Genomic DNA, 16,284 nt, shown 5'->3' on the forward strand with positions numbered 1-16,284 from the left:
GGTCCAAAGTACTCCAACAGTCTGTCTTCTGTCCCGCCCTCACAGTTTGGAGAACAACGGAAGCTCATCAGGCCACAAAAATGATTTAAACATACACAGCAAAATAATGTCAAACTATTTTGTTTAATCTACAGCAATGCATATAAGCGCATTCATTTTTACATGCGTGCAATAAACTTGTGGAGGGCCTAAAAAAACAAAATTCAAATAACTAAACAAAAAACTATAGAGATGCTGCACTTCATATTTTGTTCTTCCCGCTTGTGGAGGACGGCAAAATCATTTTCTCCAGAAGATTCATCATGCGCTCTTGCATCTGCATACACTGGACCTGGAGCAGATTCTGCTGATGCAGGGCTCGGCGGACCTCCCTGCACGTTTCCTCAATGGCTTGGTTGGAGCGCTTTTGTTGCCGCAGCATGGCCTGCATTATCTGCAGCTTCCTCCGCTTTAGGAAATGCTGTCTTTTTGTGGTCTTTTGCTTGCTAGACACTGGATGGGAGCTGAGGAGAAGATAAAAAGACAATCAGGCAAAAGAAAAATCTCATTCTCTCGCTCGCTTGCTCGCTACATCACAGTGATTACCTGGAGCCTTGTGTGTGCTCACTGTCAGAGTTCCAAGAGTCCAGTTCCTGCTTGATCTCCATTTCATCTGAAGAGCCAGTATATTCGGGCAGGAAGCCCATCACCTCCTGCTCCGGCTGGGCTAAGGGGTTGTCGCCACCTTGGGACGAATTACCAGCACTCGTCGAGGCCTGGGACTCATCCCGGCACTCACCTTGAGACTCGGCCCAGTTACCTTGTCCGACCTCCACAGGCTTGGATAGAATCTTCTCAATAGCTTTGTAATACGGCCAGTCGGGGGTCTCGCCGCTTTCCGTGGCGTTGGACTTAAGTCGCCTGTTTAAAAAAATAAAAGAAAGAAAAATGAGCAACACTTATTGTGGCATGATGGCAAAGTTTGAGGTTGACTGGCCTGTATTGGAAGGACATATTTGTGATCTTCATCTTGATCTCCTCTTTGAAGCGTTGCTCGCCCGTCAGCTGGAAAAACCGCTGCGACATCCTCTCGTAAACCTTCGCGTTCCTCTTGCTAGTTTTCAGCTCATTGTGGTTCTCCTCCCAAATGTAGAGCAGGGCCTTCATTTCACCGTCAGTCCAGTTGGGGGCCCGCCGGTGCTTCTCGCCCTGAGGATGAGTAATTAAATAGGCAAAGTCATCTCCCGCTGCCATTTTTGCCCGCAAAAAGCTCTTTGCTTTGAAAGGCTTTTACGATTCTGTGTGGTGCAATGTGAGCTTGCGAAGGTGAGAAGGGAAGCACACGCTAAGGCCTGACTTTGCACCTCCCCCCTCCAGGACTGACTGAAAGAGCACTCAAAATGGGGCCTAAAGCAGGAGAGGAATCCGGTTAAAAGCTTTTAGTGCTCGATGATGTCACAGTTGCCCTGGCGACGGCCTAAGGAGGCCTTTCTTTTTCACCCTAACCACTCCCACTCCCCCCACCCGCGCCGCTCTTCTTCCTGCTGCTGCTGCATTGGGCTGGGACATAAAAAGCTTTTAGCTGAAAGGCAGCAGTGTGAGCGGACGCCATTGCTGAAATGCAAAGAGGCGGGGGAGGGGAAGAATGAGGGCAGACTGCTTTTTGTTTCTTTGACGACTGGGCAGCCCAGAATGCGCTTCCTTTAAAAGCTTTTGTCGGATCATCTCGTCCCCTGCAGGGGTGTGACTCGCAAATCGGACTCCACCAAATAATCACCTCGTGTCATTTTCACAAAGTGGATACATATGGGGACTGACGCCCCAATAAAACGAAAGCAATTACTCCTTCCTTATTTTTAGGCCAATTAAAAGCTTCAAGACGATTGTGACATCCCATAAATCTGATTTAGCTGCACAGATGAAGTTGATTTATAGATTAGAGCGTACATTGGTATTGTTGAAATTTACCTTTTAAAATATGTCAAGTCCACGGACCAATTCATAAACCAGTATGCAAAAATAAGGACAAGAAAAATGACAATTGATGGCATACCTTTTTAACAAAAACAAAAAAATCGTGATCCAATTGCAACTGGCTGACTTCTCTTTCTTTTCTTTTTCAGGGTTTAAAGCGGAAGTAATCCAGACTGTTAATCCAAGGGATAGACTAATCTACAGATCAACCAGTCCGGCGCAACTCGGGTCGTAAGTAATGCACTGTTAGTTTTATTTGAGAACATTTGTGTGTTTGTATGCTACAGTAAAAATGATTTAGGGATTTTAACTTTTTAAATGCTTTTATTACTTATACAAATAGAGCAAATTCAGTGGAAAAAGTTTTTATTTCGGTATTCTATTATGAATTTACTTTATTTTAAAAGATATTTTGATACAATTTAAAAAACAAATCAATTAAAGCTGTGATTTTTTTGTAAATTCTTCAAACGTGTATTTAATATTGTAAATGTAAAAAAAAAGTAGTTTATCAAAAATAGAAATTTTTGGGAGGAAGTTCTGGTCTACAATAACACAAACGGAGGGAAAAAAACAAACTTTAATGCAAATTTGCGCACATATATAACATACATACAAGGTGCATACATCCATACATAAAATATAAATGCTTTTAATAGTTACATATACAATTTTATATTAAAAATGACAATTAAAAATAACAATAAGAATGCATAAATAACTAAGACATGTCTAAATGTACCTCAAATAACATAAATAAATAAAAATTAAGTCATTGCAAAATCCAAATACAAACACGTCAGCTGATAGTTTATACAATAATGTCAGAAGTAACAAATGAATAAAATGAAATGTAGTTGTCAGAAAGTAACTCTAGAGGTCAGCAAACGTCCATGCTCAATTGAAGTGGCCAGGGTGGCACTTAAATTTTTGACAGAAGTCTCACAGTTTGAAGTAATTGAACACTGACTGACTTGTACTGGATGTGCACAGTGGTATCAAAATGCAATTTTGCAGGTCATGCATGTTGTTGTTTTTTTGTTGCTGTTCCTTTAAGACAGGGGTGGGGGGAAAACCTCAGAGCACCATTGTGAATTCATGGGAAAATGAAAAATGTTACCTAACTAACATGAGAAACGAGAACAATTATTACGAATTGAAGTAGACTCGAGTTTGTTCAGTAAATTGTTTTAAATAGCTGTTGTTTTGACGCTTACATGAAATCAGCATTTTACAGACTGAAACGTAAAAAGAACTCAAAATGACAGCATTACTGTTTTCCATGTAAAGTGATAAACATTGATAAAAAATATACCCAAAAATAACGGTGGGGGGAAAAAAATTTGGAAAAAAAAAAAACCTACGAGTATCGCATTCTAAGATTTTTTTTTTTTTTTTTTTTTTTTAGAGCTTGTTTACATGTGATGGATGGATTACAGACAGTTTTGTTTTGTTGACTACTTTACATGACATCATCCTTTTTGGAGCCTAAAAACAAGCGGTTACCAGTTTCCATGGAAACGTGTACCATGAATCAAACATTCAGAGCACTGCTTTTGAGGCCGACGTTTAACGCTTGACAAACTGGTGAAAAAGGTCATCTTGTTGATTTTACGTGACATCAGCATTTTTAAGACTGACTCTAAATTTAAGTCAATCACAGCCAAAACGACTGTATGAACGTCAGACTAAAACATATATATATTTTTTTCCCTTAATTGTGGGAGTACGCCAAAGTATGAGCGTTTTGGGGCTTTCTTAAACAGCTCCTCTGAGGTTTGAAAGGCGGGCGGGCCAGATGAAAAGCTAGGTCACCCCCACCCCTGCTTGAAGGTAAAAATCCAGACCTCACCCATAAATGACAGCTGAATCCGTTTTAACGATTGGCTCAATCTCTGGGAAGACATTCGTCCTCGGTGATGCCCTGAGCCTTCAGCTCCTCCAGAACGTTGTCCAGGTGGCCCGGGTCGGGGTAGCCGTGGCCCGTCAGGTTGGAGCCGAACTCCGTCTTGTGGTGCACCTCGTTCCAGATGACCGTGTCCGACTCGCCGGTGGTGCTGGACGTACCCACCGAGAATATGAGGCGGCGGTCCCACGCCACCAGGAGCAGCCTCAGAACCTGAACAAGTAAGATTTCCTCAAAGTGTGCTCCCCCCAGTGGCATCAGAAAAATCGGCCTCAAGGCTACAGCCCCCCCACCCCCCGTCTAGGAATTCTTAACAATACCTTTCGGCCTTTGTCGCTGTCCGGGAGGTAGCAGTGTCTGGGGAAGCCACGGGCGGTGAAGGGTTTGCCGGGGTTTGGGTGCTCCAGGTCCTAAAGAGCAACACGTTCATGACCTCAAGCGAGGCAAAATCCGCACGGGACGACGCCCACAACAACACCATGTCGGCGGCGCTACCTGAATGCCAGGAGGAATGTTGTAAATGATGCGGATGGTTTTGCAGTCAGGATGTCCGGGGAGCGAGTGGGGGATGACGTGGTACTCCATCTTGCCCGGAGGCTGGTTCCCGGTTTTGACGCCGTATATAGTTTTGCACGTGGGGCACTGCAGGCTGCCGTCCTTGTTGCCGTTGTTGTACATGGCCACCAGGCACTGCAGGTGGTACTGGTGGCCGCACTGCGCCAGGCGACCCACCGACTCTGCGCGGGAGATGCCGCCCACGCCGGGGCCTTTGTAGCCCGATGGGCCCGATAGGACTTCCATGCAGATGGTGCAGTCCTGCACGGTTGCAAACACACTTCCGTGACTTGCTTTGCTTTTCTGCGTTTTCAAACTCCCAAGTTTTTTAGGGACTAATAAATAAAATACCTCTTCAGGGGGATTTCGGACTTTCTGAAGGTATCTCTTAACCACCTCCTCGGGGGTCCTACCTATGACAAGAAAATGGAACGTGAGACAATTCGATGCGCTTCCTGAATGTGTGTTTTTTTGTTCTGTCAATTTCCAGACCTTTGCGGGCCTGCTTCTTGGTGGTTTTGCGACAGCAGTGGCCCAGACCCGGTACGGGTTTGATGTCGCTCTTGCTGACAGGCGGTGGGTGAAGCACCAGCTTGGGAGGACGGGTCAGGCAGACGGGAAGACCCGCCGCACTCATGAGGATGCCGGTAATCCCTAAAAAGAGAACACGCCAAACAGTTTAAAAATTTTCATCGTAACACCAATCAAACTACCGTACACATCCCTATAATAAAAAGTTGCCTATTTACAAGAAAAAGTTCAAATATTAGGATAACAAATTATTTTGAAATATTGGAAAAAAAGATAAAAAACTCAGATACAGAACATTTCTAAAGACTGACAGCATAACTTGTTCCAATGTTTATCAGTGTGCTCACCGGCTAGGGCAGGGTGCACAGGGCTGGAACCGTTCAGGTTCTTGACGGGAACCGTCGGCACCCTGCAACACAAAGTAGACATCCATTGATAGGTGACAGGTCACCCTTAAGGCGCTAAAATCCGATCAGTCTGTTGTGCGCGCAGCTGGCCGCAACATATGTCAAGTTCAATTCCACGTCAGCAGGTCAAGAAGCTTTTGCACTGTCATGAATGTGAGCGGTTTAGATGAGTAAACCACTTTGGCGGTTTAAAAAAAAAAATTGCTATCTTGCGTCATGAGCATAATATTGAGAGATCTGGAAGGCATTGTTCATCCGAGGTTTGGCTACGTGGTTTGTCGCCATTTCATTTTACTCGTGAACTAGCATAGCGTTGCTTTTAAAGATTTGTGTCGGGACGATAAAGCTGACGTGCATCCGAAATCCAAATAGTCAATCTAATGGCAAAACATTACACTGGTCAACAGCACATTTTAATAAGAGATGATTTTGTGTGTCCCTTAAGGTATTTGTAAGGCTGATTTCAAAATTGTCTCTTTTTTTATTCCAAACGCATAATGTTTTTGAGATTTTTTTGTTTTTGTTTTAAATTTGACCGATAAAAACTTGCGCAATATGCATTTTATCAAACGTATGGCGTTACAGAAAAAAATCCACCAACACTTCATTAATAAATACTAATATGCATATATAGGGAAAAAAAATGACGGCAGAAAATTTAGCATCTCTGATTAAAAAAAAAAAATCAGTACAAAATGTTGACCTGTATTATTTTACAACGTTCATTTTTTAAAATAAAGTAAACAGTCCGTTCAATACTTACGGCCGTCCACTTTTGATCACAGTCATCTTCGAGAATATTTCGATAATCCAGATGGTGGGGCAATAAAGTGCTCTTGCTCCGACGGTTGAGCCGAACGGCAACGTGATTTGTGGCGCCTCGCCTCGCTCTTTTATAGCGCTAATCCGCCTTTTCCCATCTGCTGACTTAACTCGAGTTGTAGGCCATTCAGTCGTCACATTACGGATTACCCCTGAGGCCATAAGGAAGCTAATTTTTCCATCATGGGGCTCCCATCTTTCCTTCTGCAAACCTTCACACAATTTGGCTAATCCAAAATTGTATTGTGGTATTTTAGATTTTGTGGAAGCTGAAATATTTTTCCCCCTCAAGAATCGTACTTTTTTATTTGAAGATTTTATTTGATTGAATGAGTATAATTTTATTTATTCACTTTATTGCACTCCCTTTTTTATACTAAGATATGTTTATTTGTATTTGGATGATTGCATATTTGATTCTGCGAAAGAGGAAACAAAACCATTCGCTATTTTTCCACTGGTGTGGTTACCCGAGCTCAGTAATACAAACCGCTCGCAGTTTTCTGCAAATCTTGTCCTTATTAAGCCAGAAACAGAAAATCCTCTCAGGGTACAGATAAATATCAAACATCAGGTTTTTGCACTATCTGTTCTGGTCAACGTGATTACACTTCCGGCGGCTATATTGGTTTGTTTACCAACAAGCTAGCAGAAGCATGTCAGCAAGTCACGTTTTTTGGATTGCGGCTAATCTCCCGGCATTAGGCCAGCTTCCATCTGGGACTAGGAAACTTTTGCACATGAGCAACTCTTAAATGAAGTGAGGAAAAAAAAAATATATATATGTAGATATGGAGACAGCTCGTGACTACCCTAGCCCTAAGTTTTTCTTACATGTTCCCGTAGGCAATAAAAAAAATTCAAAATCCTAGCAAAACACATTTTGTTGAAAAAAAAAAAAATGACGCAAATTTGGACTGTTTCTTAAATTCCTTAAATCCCGCAAAAACACGGTCCTAAATGTCCAGTCCTAGTAAAATGGCCACTACATGCACTGTTGTGGCTTGGTCCATCATAACACTTGTAAACTGATATAAAAAATAGGGATTAAAATAGCACATACACACATCTACATTCACACATGTATCCTCTACCACCTAATCCCGCTAACTAACAAATCAAGTGACCAAAATCTTGTAAGGTAATCCCAACACCGCTTGCCCTTGGCGCTCTTGCCCGAGATAATCAGTTAACAACAGGTGGTACTCTCTCTGGATTTTGATCAGAAGGGCTTTTGATTTTCTGACGTGGGTGCCAGCAGGCTCACCCATCTGCCGGAAGGACTCTCACCTGAAAACGTGATCTTCATCCAATGTCCTGACTAATATGCAAGTGTGTCAAAACCGTGTCTACTCACCCTGAGGCAATGAGAGCGCGGGACTGAGCCATGGCGAGACGCTGCAGCGCCGGTCGGCTTAGCCCCGCTAGGCTGGACCGCGGTGGCAGAGTTGTAGTCAGCGGGCCCAGCACGCGGGCGGATGGTGAGGGCGCGCCGGCCGAGGCGAGAGGCGGGCCCGGAGCGGGCGCCGCAGGAGTCGAACAGGGTGGCGAGGCGGAAGGGTGAGGCTGGGTTGACAGTGAGGGCGGCGGCGGTGGGGGGAGCGATGGGGGCGGCGGGCGGCCGGAGTTCAGTGACAGGGCATTGGTGGCCGAGCTGAGAAGGGAGAGCGAGTGTGCGAAGCCGCCGCTCGTACCCGTACTCGCCATAGCGAGACCGCCGCCCGTCGCCCCGACTACGGACGTCCTATGAGGGGAGAACGACCGTGAGATGGAGGGCAGTCGTGGGAGGGTGAGTGACCAGGCCCCTCCAGGGATCAAATGACTGCTAAGTTTGGGACTAGGCGGTTTAGTCTGAGGTGGTCTCCGACCCAGAGTTTGAGCGTTGGACACAGTGCCCACCTTGACACTGAGCAGCAGCATGCACTGCTGGCAGGCGCAGGGCGCTCCCAAAGAGGTGATAGCTGAAGCGGGGAGTGCCCCGCTGGGGTACGCGCTACCATTGCCTCCCCCCGCACCGCCCATCCTGATTCCCGCACCCCCTGCGGTAATGTCCGTAAATCCTCCGGGGTGTGGAGCGGACGTAGGTGCCCACGCGTGCTGGGATTTGGGCAGGGGGCCTGACACCAAGGGGTACGCCAAATCGGCGCGTCGCTGAATGCGACGGCAGCGCCGCGTCTGCCCATTGATTTGGGTCATACTCCCAAAGTCGATAAGGTAGCAAAAACCCAGCGGTGACAGGTCCAGCCAGGGCTGCTGGCGGTCCCGCGCCGCCTGGATGGCGATGCCCACCTCCGTGTCATACGGTGTCCAACTGCCCACGTCGTTCTCCCACTCCCACAGCCAGCCCTGGCCGGGCGCTGAGGTGGGCTCATAGAAGCCACGCCGGACCGCTCGAAGGGTGCCTGTGAATTGGCAAAAGTGGCCGCATCAATAATCAAAATAGAGATGTTCCATACCACATTTTTCGCTTTGTTTTCAACATCAACGATAGAAAAAAACGTGCCGCAAATTGCCAGGTTGAATTCCCACCTGCAATCTATGTCACTCCCATTTAAATGTGGGATGGCAAATGCCTTTTGATGCAGTTAGTAACAGGTCACTCGGTCTATATATTAGTCGAAAAAATATACGGCACGCTATGGCAGGGAAGCACCGTTCTACCTCCAAAGGTGGAAAATGTGAGGGTGGATTTCTTCCACCATTCAGCGTCGCTGCCGTTTAACACAGAAAAGCGCCGGCTTTTAGTGAAAGCGGCTCATATACTAGAGCCTATCCCTGCTGACATCGGGTGAAAGGCAGACTACACCCTGAACTGGTCGCTAGCAGGGCACATGCATGCCCATCCTAAATATTCCGCCCTGAGTCAACTTGTTGCATTGATGCATTTTGACGTTCTAATTATTTCTTGGGCGTGTTGGCTTTGTATGTGCACCGCGTCCCATTACTTTCGGACAAGTTGCACAATGCACATGCACGAGTGCAAAAACAAGACGTCATTTTTGCGCCAGAAGAAAGAAAGATGCCTCCGGAACGGGCCGCTCACCCACCCGTGTCCTGGCGGAACTGGTGCATGGACTGCAGGTCGATGATGTAGGGCGAGAGGCGAGAGTCCACCTGGCCGAGGACCACGCTAGCGCAGCGCGGGTCGCTCCGGATGACCGCCTCGATGTGGTGACATACCGCCGGGCTGTAGGGCCGCCAGCGGCCGTGCTCATTCAGCCATTCCCACACGACCGCGGCGGACGCGAGTAACATTCTACTCGGTGTCGTCCCGACACATCAACGACGACGACAGCAGCAGCAGCAGCATCGCGACAGCACGCCAACGTCCATCTTGTAGTGTTGACGTTTTGTGTGTGCGCGTTATTTGCAACATAATCGGCACAGATGCAAATCGTACCTGCCGTGTTTGTAGTTCCGGGTGTGCAGCAGCAACTGGTCGACCCCCCCCCCCAACCGACACCGACCAGGCTGTAAAAAAATAATAATAATAATAATAAATCACTCTAAAGTCATAATAATAATGACGTGGTTGAATTAAAACAAGTAACCATATCAGGGAAATTAAACCCAAAAGAAATTTGACAGCTCAGTCTACTGACAGTCAATGAAAATAGAGCTCGTTATTTCTGTAATTGTTTGTTATTCTGTAATTATTAGAAATAGTTATTTCTGTAATTCTTCGCAGTTATTTTCGTAATATTCTAACCAGTTTCAAAACTACGACATAAAATGTGGAGATGCCGGGGATTGAACCCGGGACCTCATACATGCGAAGCATGCGCTCTACCACTGAGCTACATCCCCACCATGCGGACAAGGCGACAGAACTACATTCTTATTCATCATCTACTGCCAGCGCACGAAATTACGTTATTGTATTGGTTTGCCACTGTGTAATTATAGATTAATGTCATAACATGATATCTGCCATGACACGTAATGATCTTTTTATCACAAGTACAGCAGCTATCGGTCAAATTGGAGCTTTATTGGTGTTTATTTATTATTCAAGTGACAAAGAATCAGGGCATTTATCCGACCTTTTGTCACTTTTGAGACATTACATTATTTCTAAAGTCATTTCGGACTTTTGGAGAAAAACCTTGCCCAAGTATGAAGGAGGAGTGTCTATTTCATTTATCTGTAGTTGGGCAATTAATAGAGCAGAGACCACTATTTGTGGAAATGCAATATTTCTAAGGTCAATCGAGACTTTAGGAGAAACTGTCATTTTCTGAAACCCGTGTAAGGAAATACAATTTTTCCAAGGAATTTCTGGATTCTCTGGAGAAACCATAGATGTCTGAAGCTCATGTAGACATGCGAAGGAAGCGTGTATTTGACATGCGGCGTTTATTGACAATTGAACGGAAAACTAGCATCTCTGAGACTCTTGTGTTGTCTGCTAGTCATCCTGCTCAGACCACATGACACTCTTGGAGAACTGATTTAAATTGATAAAAACATCAGTCCCCCTCGATTCCTCTTGTGTCTCATTCTCTCTCCATGCCTTGACGCTCCACCCCTGCGGCTCGCCATCTTCACCATTCTGGCTCCCATCACTCGATGCACTACAATACTCTGCCTTTCGTCTGGGGTCCTCTTGAAAATCCTGCATTTCTTCTCCGTCTTCATCAGAACTGCCATGGGGCCATAATTGAACTCCCAGGCGGTTCTCCAGGACAGCTGCCATCGTTCTGGCACGGTCCCGGAGACCCCCTTCTCCATAGACAACACGCTGTAAAGTGTATTGTCCGTTGGTCTCCCTGTTCAACTTCTTATAGAGGACGATGAGCAGCAGAACCAGGATGACGAAGACGAAAAAAAGCAAGACAGGCGTGGTAGAGTTAGCCATACCTGAAGCAAAGATGGAGGGACAATGGTCGCTGAGTTTCTTAAAAACATGTAGCACCTTCTCGTCAAGACACATAATAAAAAAAAAAGGTAATTTTTGGCCTCATTTTAAATCGCAGTCATAAGCCACATTACTTTTTCGTTGTCACACAGAATATATGTACAGTGAAAATGATAAATAGGCCCGCCTGCGTGCACAGGAAGTGGGCAGACAGCGTGCAGTTTTTGCTGATTTCCTGAAGCAATAGCAATTGAGAAGCATTAGACAGCTTGCAGAGCATGAACAATTGTAATAGTCCAACATGTCTTTCGAAAAAGTGACATTACTATAATTATTGTTAAAAACACAATGTTAAAATTAAGACGAAATCATAATAATGGCAAAAACAACTTACCCACGTCGTGAACGAGTGATTCGAAGGAGAAAAAAAATGTTAAGAGCAGCTGACTTGACTTGTTTCAAGTGCAACGTGATATTGAGTTGAAGCGGAAAATGCGAACTTGATTTGTAGGAGGGATGAGGTGGAGGAATAGCAAATACTGTACATACGATATAGAAAGAGGAAGACGTTTCAAAAATAGAACGTAATGTCATTCTGTAGTTTAGATGCTGAAATATTGTCATCTTGAATTAGATTCGATCAATTTAAAAAATAGATAGATACTCCAATTTAAAAAGTTTAAATATTAAATTTTAAGATTTATGCCAGAAAATAAACAGAGTAAGAAAGTCTCCTTAACATGTCGAGTACTGATTGTGTGTGATTTAAATCCAACTATTAAGATTTGCAAAATTTTACATTTGAACATTTTAATTAATTGGAAAAACCTGAATTGTACACGTTTTAAGATGCATTTTTGAAACAATTATCAATTGAGCAAGCAGTCAAAATTTGTAAATGTTACAAGATGCCATAATATATTTTTTCACACATTTTTTTTCTTATGTTGTTATTCGTGTTATTTTATTATAAAAATTGGCCTCTCCTTGGTTTTTTTTTTTTTGGTTTTTTTTTAATACTATTTCAAAATGGCCTCAAAATGTGACCAGAGCAGTTGAATGAAAACAAACAAAACTTTATTCCATTTGCTACAACCACATCTCAGGTGTTGCGATCAGTGCATATATAAAGTTGGGAATGCTCAACAGACCGAGTAACAAATCACTCAGAATCTAAATAAAAGCAAAAAAAAAAAAAACAGCGATACAAGAAATCCACATTCAACTGACACCAAGTTCTAAAATCACAAAAGTCATCAGCTAGCCTCCACAGTTGGATTTTTCTTTCGCTAAGCAAAGAACATCAGATGATGTTTCGCGCTACATCGTAACTTTGAGGTCTTGGATCTGATCACGGTTTAGCAGCGTTCAACTACCTGATTAAATAGCCCTAGAGGTTCTTCTTCTACGGGAGGCGTCGGTTCATACGTCGCCATCTTCGATGCGGGCCAGCTGCCTCTCCAGCAACTCGATGCGCTGGCTCTGAGCGAGCACCACGGCACGCAGCGCCTTCATCTCCGACAAAAGCTCGTTCAGAATGTCGTCCTGGAAGCAAATAGCAACCTCCCGTTAGCTGTGGATGTGAAATTCTTGACGCGATATTGTCTTTTTTTTTTGGAGGGGTTCAATTGTTATGAGAAAAGTTGCTGCTATGGTATTTTAACAATTTTAATTTACGTTATTTTGTGCCTTGATACGCATATGAAAATGCGACGCACCTCTCGCTTAGGCCTCTCAGTGTGGCCGCTTGTCTCCCTGGTGACGGCACGTGGCTCCTCATCCTCGGGTTCCTTGGTGGCGGGGGCCGCCGCCGGTGTCGAGTCCTGCGAGGCCAGCCCGGGCTTGATCCTGAGCGTGTCCCGGTGCTTGGATGGCGGCGCCGCATAGCCTCCGCTCAGGGACACCAGCAGGGGCGGCGCGTCCCGGCCGGCGATCCATTCGTCAGGCAGAAGCGCGGGCTCTAAACCGGCCGTGTCCGGGTAAAGGTCCCCTTGGAAGAGATCTGACTGCAGGCACCACAAGAAACAAGCACAAGTGACTTGGCGTCATAGCGAAATTATCCAATTTCACTTTGGGCGGAAAATTTGTGATTGCCCTGATCAACTTGACATCATCCGCAAGTGGAAGTCTGCTTACAGTTCCTTATAAACATAGTTTTGCGAGCTTTGATCTTCTGCATGGACTTCAGTGAGTTTATTTCTGCCTCTACAATGTCAAAAGATTGAATGACTGGAACCATTTTATTTGTCCAGGAAGTAAGTTGGTTGTGTTCACGCTCACAATGGCGCAAACGCCCCTTTTCAACCGCACCTGTCTACAAAAATACCAATAGACAAAACCTCAACCCATGCACTGAGTTAGACTGGATTTTGCACTGAGCACAAAAAGAGGGCCCATTGTGTCTTTAGTAGAATTTAGTGATCGGCGGAACCATTACCTTTCTCGGTACTGTCATCGAAATGGGTTCCACTTTCCTTTCATGCAGTTTGTAGAACCTATAACCAAAGAGAAATCCCTTTTATTTGTCTTTGTCATCATCCTGCTGAGCAAATTCGAGATTTACAGAATTCCTACCTGGCAATTTCACACTTGTTGACGTCCACCCCTCGTTTACTGAGGAAACCCGCCCCCCTCTGTGGCTCCTTGCTGCTGTATAGACTGAGGAAGTGGACGTAGGGGGATTCGTCCGTCACCTCAAAGTAGCGAATGGTGCAGTCTCCCTGGAAGCCACATGACTGATGTTAACGGCGGGCCGGGCAAACGGCGACGCATGTCCTCACCTTGCCCAACAGGTACACCATGTTGGTGTCGGGGTCGTAAAAGGGGAGAAGGACGCCGTTGCTCGTGTCCATCTCCTGCACCGCCATTGGCTCAGAGAGATCTTTCTGCAACGCCACAAATCGACGGCGGTTGCATTCAGGAGAAAATTGACTGTTGCGAGAAAACGGTCAAATGCAAACTGGCTGTTTTGTGCTTATACCGTATCCCATAGCGCCACTTGTCTGTCACTCATCCGACTGAAGCCTGTGGTCAGAATCTTGCCGTCGGAGAGGAACACGGCTCGCATGGGTCTGGTGCCGTCATGAACCTTCTCTCTGACCTGAAAACGTACGAGGTCATCATTTCAGTTGAGAATGGAAAGCTCTTAAATGATCGTTGCGGGTTACCTTGAGGACGGTGCCCCTCCGCGGGTCAATGACGCGTAGCGCCTTGTCCTTGCACACGGTGCAGATGGCACTTCCGTTCTTATTCCAGCTGACGCTGTAGATCAAGTCCGGGTGGGCGTCGGCCAATTGGTACAGCAGCTCCCCCGTGCCCACGTTCCACAGCACAATCACGTTATCGCAGCCTTGGAAAGAGCGGTCTTGATTTACTCAACGAGAAAGAACCGGCTATTTGTTACAGTTGAGTCACTCAGTCTTTATTTTTCACGGTATCTGCTACAAGAACGCTCGCTCACAGGGTGTTTTTGTTACCCGCAGTTAAGAGGATGTTGAAAGCAGTCGGGTGCCAGGCTAGGATGCCCACCCTTTTACTGTGCCCCTCCAGGGTGACCACGGCTTCGGTCATGGGAGCCGTCAGGCCCCCGTCGGGGATCTGCCACACCTGCACAAATCGGAAGCGACAAAACAACATGGCAGCGGAGCAGCTCAAGACGAACCAACATGGATTAGAATGACGGACCTTTACGGTGCAGTCCTCCGAGGCGCTCGCGATGATATTGTCGTCATGAGGAGACCATTGAATGTCCAACACTGGCGCCGCGTGGCCGCACACAGTCGGACACGACTGATCAACCCTGCCGCTCTGTTTTCAGGGATAGTGTTGTCAAAGCACGCACCCTAAATGATCGAAAAGTGGAGAAGACGCGCGGAAACCTTGCCGATGGGGACCACCAGGAAAGCCCCTCCGCCTCCCGCTTCGATGATGACCGCCAAGAACTTGGGGTTGACGGCACTCAGCGGGCCGTCCCACGTCACCCGCGAGACTCGCACATCATCCAGGCAGTGCTCGGCTTTCCACGCCTGCGCGAACACGTGGCGGAACTTGCTCTGCCGCACCACACCTCGCCGGAAAGACATTTTGCCTGTCAAGAATTGAAGCTTCGTGGTCTCACATTTTTCTTGTTTAGTAACCAATAATGTTTGTTTACTTAGCTGCCAAGCAGGCCAGACATCAGCGCATGCACACTTGTTTGGGTGTCAAACTCATTTTTGTCACAGGCAACATTGTACTTAAAATAACGTGAAGGGGCCGGATCTGGCCCCTGGGCCTTAGTTTGACACCTGGACTCTTGGGGAGACTCTGGCTAAGTCTCACAGTATCTATTGTCATATCATATTTCGTCATATAGTGATCACTGTGTTTACTTTGCTGCAAAAATAACCAGATGTATATTATAGTTATGAGGAGTCTAGCAATAATCAACCTCGAAGGGGGTGACTTTGTATGGTCTCGCAGTATCTGATGCGTACTGGATTTGGTGTTATTGTAAATCCTCTTAATCTTCGTTGGAATGTATTATTATTTTCTATTGTTTGAAATGTCCACTTGTGTACTGTGCAATGTGAGTGGGGGTTGGGCTGGTAACTCTACACCCCCATCAAAATAACAGTAATGCTTACTGGAAGCACAATAGATCCATATGGTGACTACTATCCTGCTATTTGAGCAAGGCCCAGAGTGTGGTTTGGGCCTGTGCAAGAACGCGTTTGTTTCTCCTGTACTGATGCAGAAATAACAGGGTTCTCCATTCCAATTGTCTGCTGGGCGAAAACAAGTGCGCATGCGTGTGATGAAACGCTGCTAAAAACCGAATAATGTTGCATTTTACTGCCTACCTGGCTTCTTTGCGGCGACTTAGCAAGAAACAGCGTGGCAACAAAGCGCAGACCAATAATCCAACTGTAACTTAATCCACTCCTGTGTCCTGAAGTGGCGTTCACGACCTACAAAACACGAAATTCTGGCATGCATTTTCAAAGAAATCGAGGTGCCAGTTCTTGGGAGCCCCAATTACGCATGTTCGCTGACATAATCGAAAACATCGGTGGCCTGTAACTGGAAAACGGTGTGGCTGGAGGAGGAGGGTTGATGATGATGTTGATCCGGATACGATGCGCATCGAACAACGGGAGGCAGGGAACGCGCTCCAGAGTGAGGAGGCTAGCTTTTGTCACATGACTCTCTCAAGCCAATTATATTGCTCCCTCAGACTGAAAGTTCTTCACCTATAAAATAATTGTACGTTT

The 16,284-nt window shown here is 45.8% G+C and overlaps 4 protein-coding genes, 1 long non-coding RNA gene and 1 other non-coding gene across 12 annotated transcripts in view; 1 reads left to right on the top strand and 5 right to left on the bottom strand.

The window, feature by feature from the left end:
• LOC148403525 (uncharacterized) overlaps nt 1-14,842 on the top strand; it is a 64,946-nt gene extending 50,104 nt beyond the window's left edge. The window contains exons 12-14 of the long non-coding RNA XR_015857404.1: nt 2,103-2,184; nt 4,905-5,061; nt 14,582-14,842. This is a non-coding gene — a long non-coding RNA (uncharacterized LOC148403525). The remainder of the gene's footprint in view (nt 1-2,102; nt 2,185-4,904; nt 5,062-14,581) is intronic.
• On the bottom strand, nt 105-2,168 carry msantd1 (Myb/SANT-like DNA-binding domain containing 1). Of its 4 annotated transcripts, none has more exons than XM_088370354.1 (4): nt 2,033-2,168; nt 977-1,188; nt 586-900; nt 105-503 (listed from the first exon to the last, which is right to left on the bottom strand). In XM_088370354.1, the coding sequence occupies exons 2-4, from the start codon at nt 1,144-1,146 to the stop codon at nt 242-244; spliced, it is 747 nt and encodes a 248-aa protein (XP_088226480.1). In that variant the 5' UTR covers nt 1,147-1,188; nt 2,033-2,168; the 3' UTR covers nt 105-241. The 4 variants fall into 4 exon arrangements, with proteins under 4 accessions (XP_088226480.1, XP_088226486.1, XP_088226472.1 ...); XM_088370360.1 differs by having other exon boundaries at nt 1,948-2,085; XM_088370346.1 differs by lacking the exon at nt 2,033-2,168 and having other exon boundaries at nt 586-724; nt 800-900; nt 977-1,597.
• dtx4a (deltex 4, E3 ubiquitin ligase a) lies at nt 2,519-9,608 on the bottom strand. Its single transcript, XM_088370248.1, has 8 exons — nt 9,222-9,608; nt 7,532-8,576; nt 5,293-5,354; nt 4,907-5,068; nt 4,766-4,827; nt 4,355-4,675; nt 4,180-4,269; nt 2,519-4,072 (listed from the first exon to the last, which is right to left on the bottom strand). The coding sequence occupies exons 1-8, from the start codon at nt 9,427-9,429 to the stop codon at nt 3,842-3,844; spliced, it is 2,181 nt and encodes a 726-aa protein (XP_088226374.1). The 5' UTR covers nt 9,430-9,608; the 3' UTR covers nt 2,519-3,841.
• Nucleotides 9,910-9,981, bottom strand: trnaa-cgc (transfer RNA alanine (anticodon CGC)). The gene has a single exon. It is a non-coding gene; the product is annotated as a tRNA-Ala (tRNA).
• LOC148403534 (uncharacterized) lies at nt 10,553-11,570 on the bottom strand. Its single transcript, XM_088375625.1, is given in 2 exon segments — nt 10,553-11,034; nt 11,427-11,570. A coding segment is annotated over 1 exon segment (480 nt). The 5' UTR covers nt 11,033-11,034; nt 11,427-11,570.
• On the bottom strand, nt 12,088-16,273 carry coro1b (coronin, actin binding protein, 1B). Of its 4 annotated transcripts, none has more exons than XM_088370295.1 (11): nt 16,067-16,273; nt 15,874-15,981; nt 14,911-15,119; nt 14,509-14,839; nt 14,200-14,381; nt 14,013-14,132; nt 13,813-13,917; nt 13,607-13,752; nt 13,470-13,527; nt 12,751-13,038; nt 12,088-12,577 (listed from the first exon to the last, which is right to left on the bottom strand). In XM_088370295.1, the coding sequence occupies exons 3-11, from the start codon at nt 15,112-15,114 to the stop codon at nt 12,455-12,457; spliced, it is 1,557 nt and encodes a 518-aa protein (XP_088226421.1). In that variant the 5' UTR covers nt 15,115-15,119; nt 15,874-15,981; nt 16,067-16,273; the 3' UTR covers nt 12,088-12,454. The 4 variants fall into 4 exon arrangements, with proteins under 4 accessions (XP_088226421.1, XP_088226430.1, XP_088226439.1 ...); XM_088370304.1 differs by having other exon boundaries at nt 16,053-16,273; XM_088370313.1 differs by having other exon boundaries at nt 14,509-14,638; nt 14,717-14,839; nt 15,874-16,266.
• Nucleotides 16,274-16,284: the final 11 nt, after the last annotated feature.

This window comes from Syngnathus floridae, chromosome 1 (genome assembly GCF_059516105.1).
Source record: "Syngnathus floridae isolate MCC-2025c chromosome 1, RoL_Sflo_1.0, whole genome shotgun sequence".
Taxonomy (NCBI): domain Eukaryota; kingdom Metazoa; phylum Chordata; class Actinopteri; order Syngnathiformes; family Syngnathidae; genus Syngnathus; species Syngnathus floridae.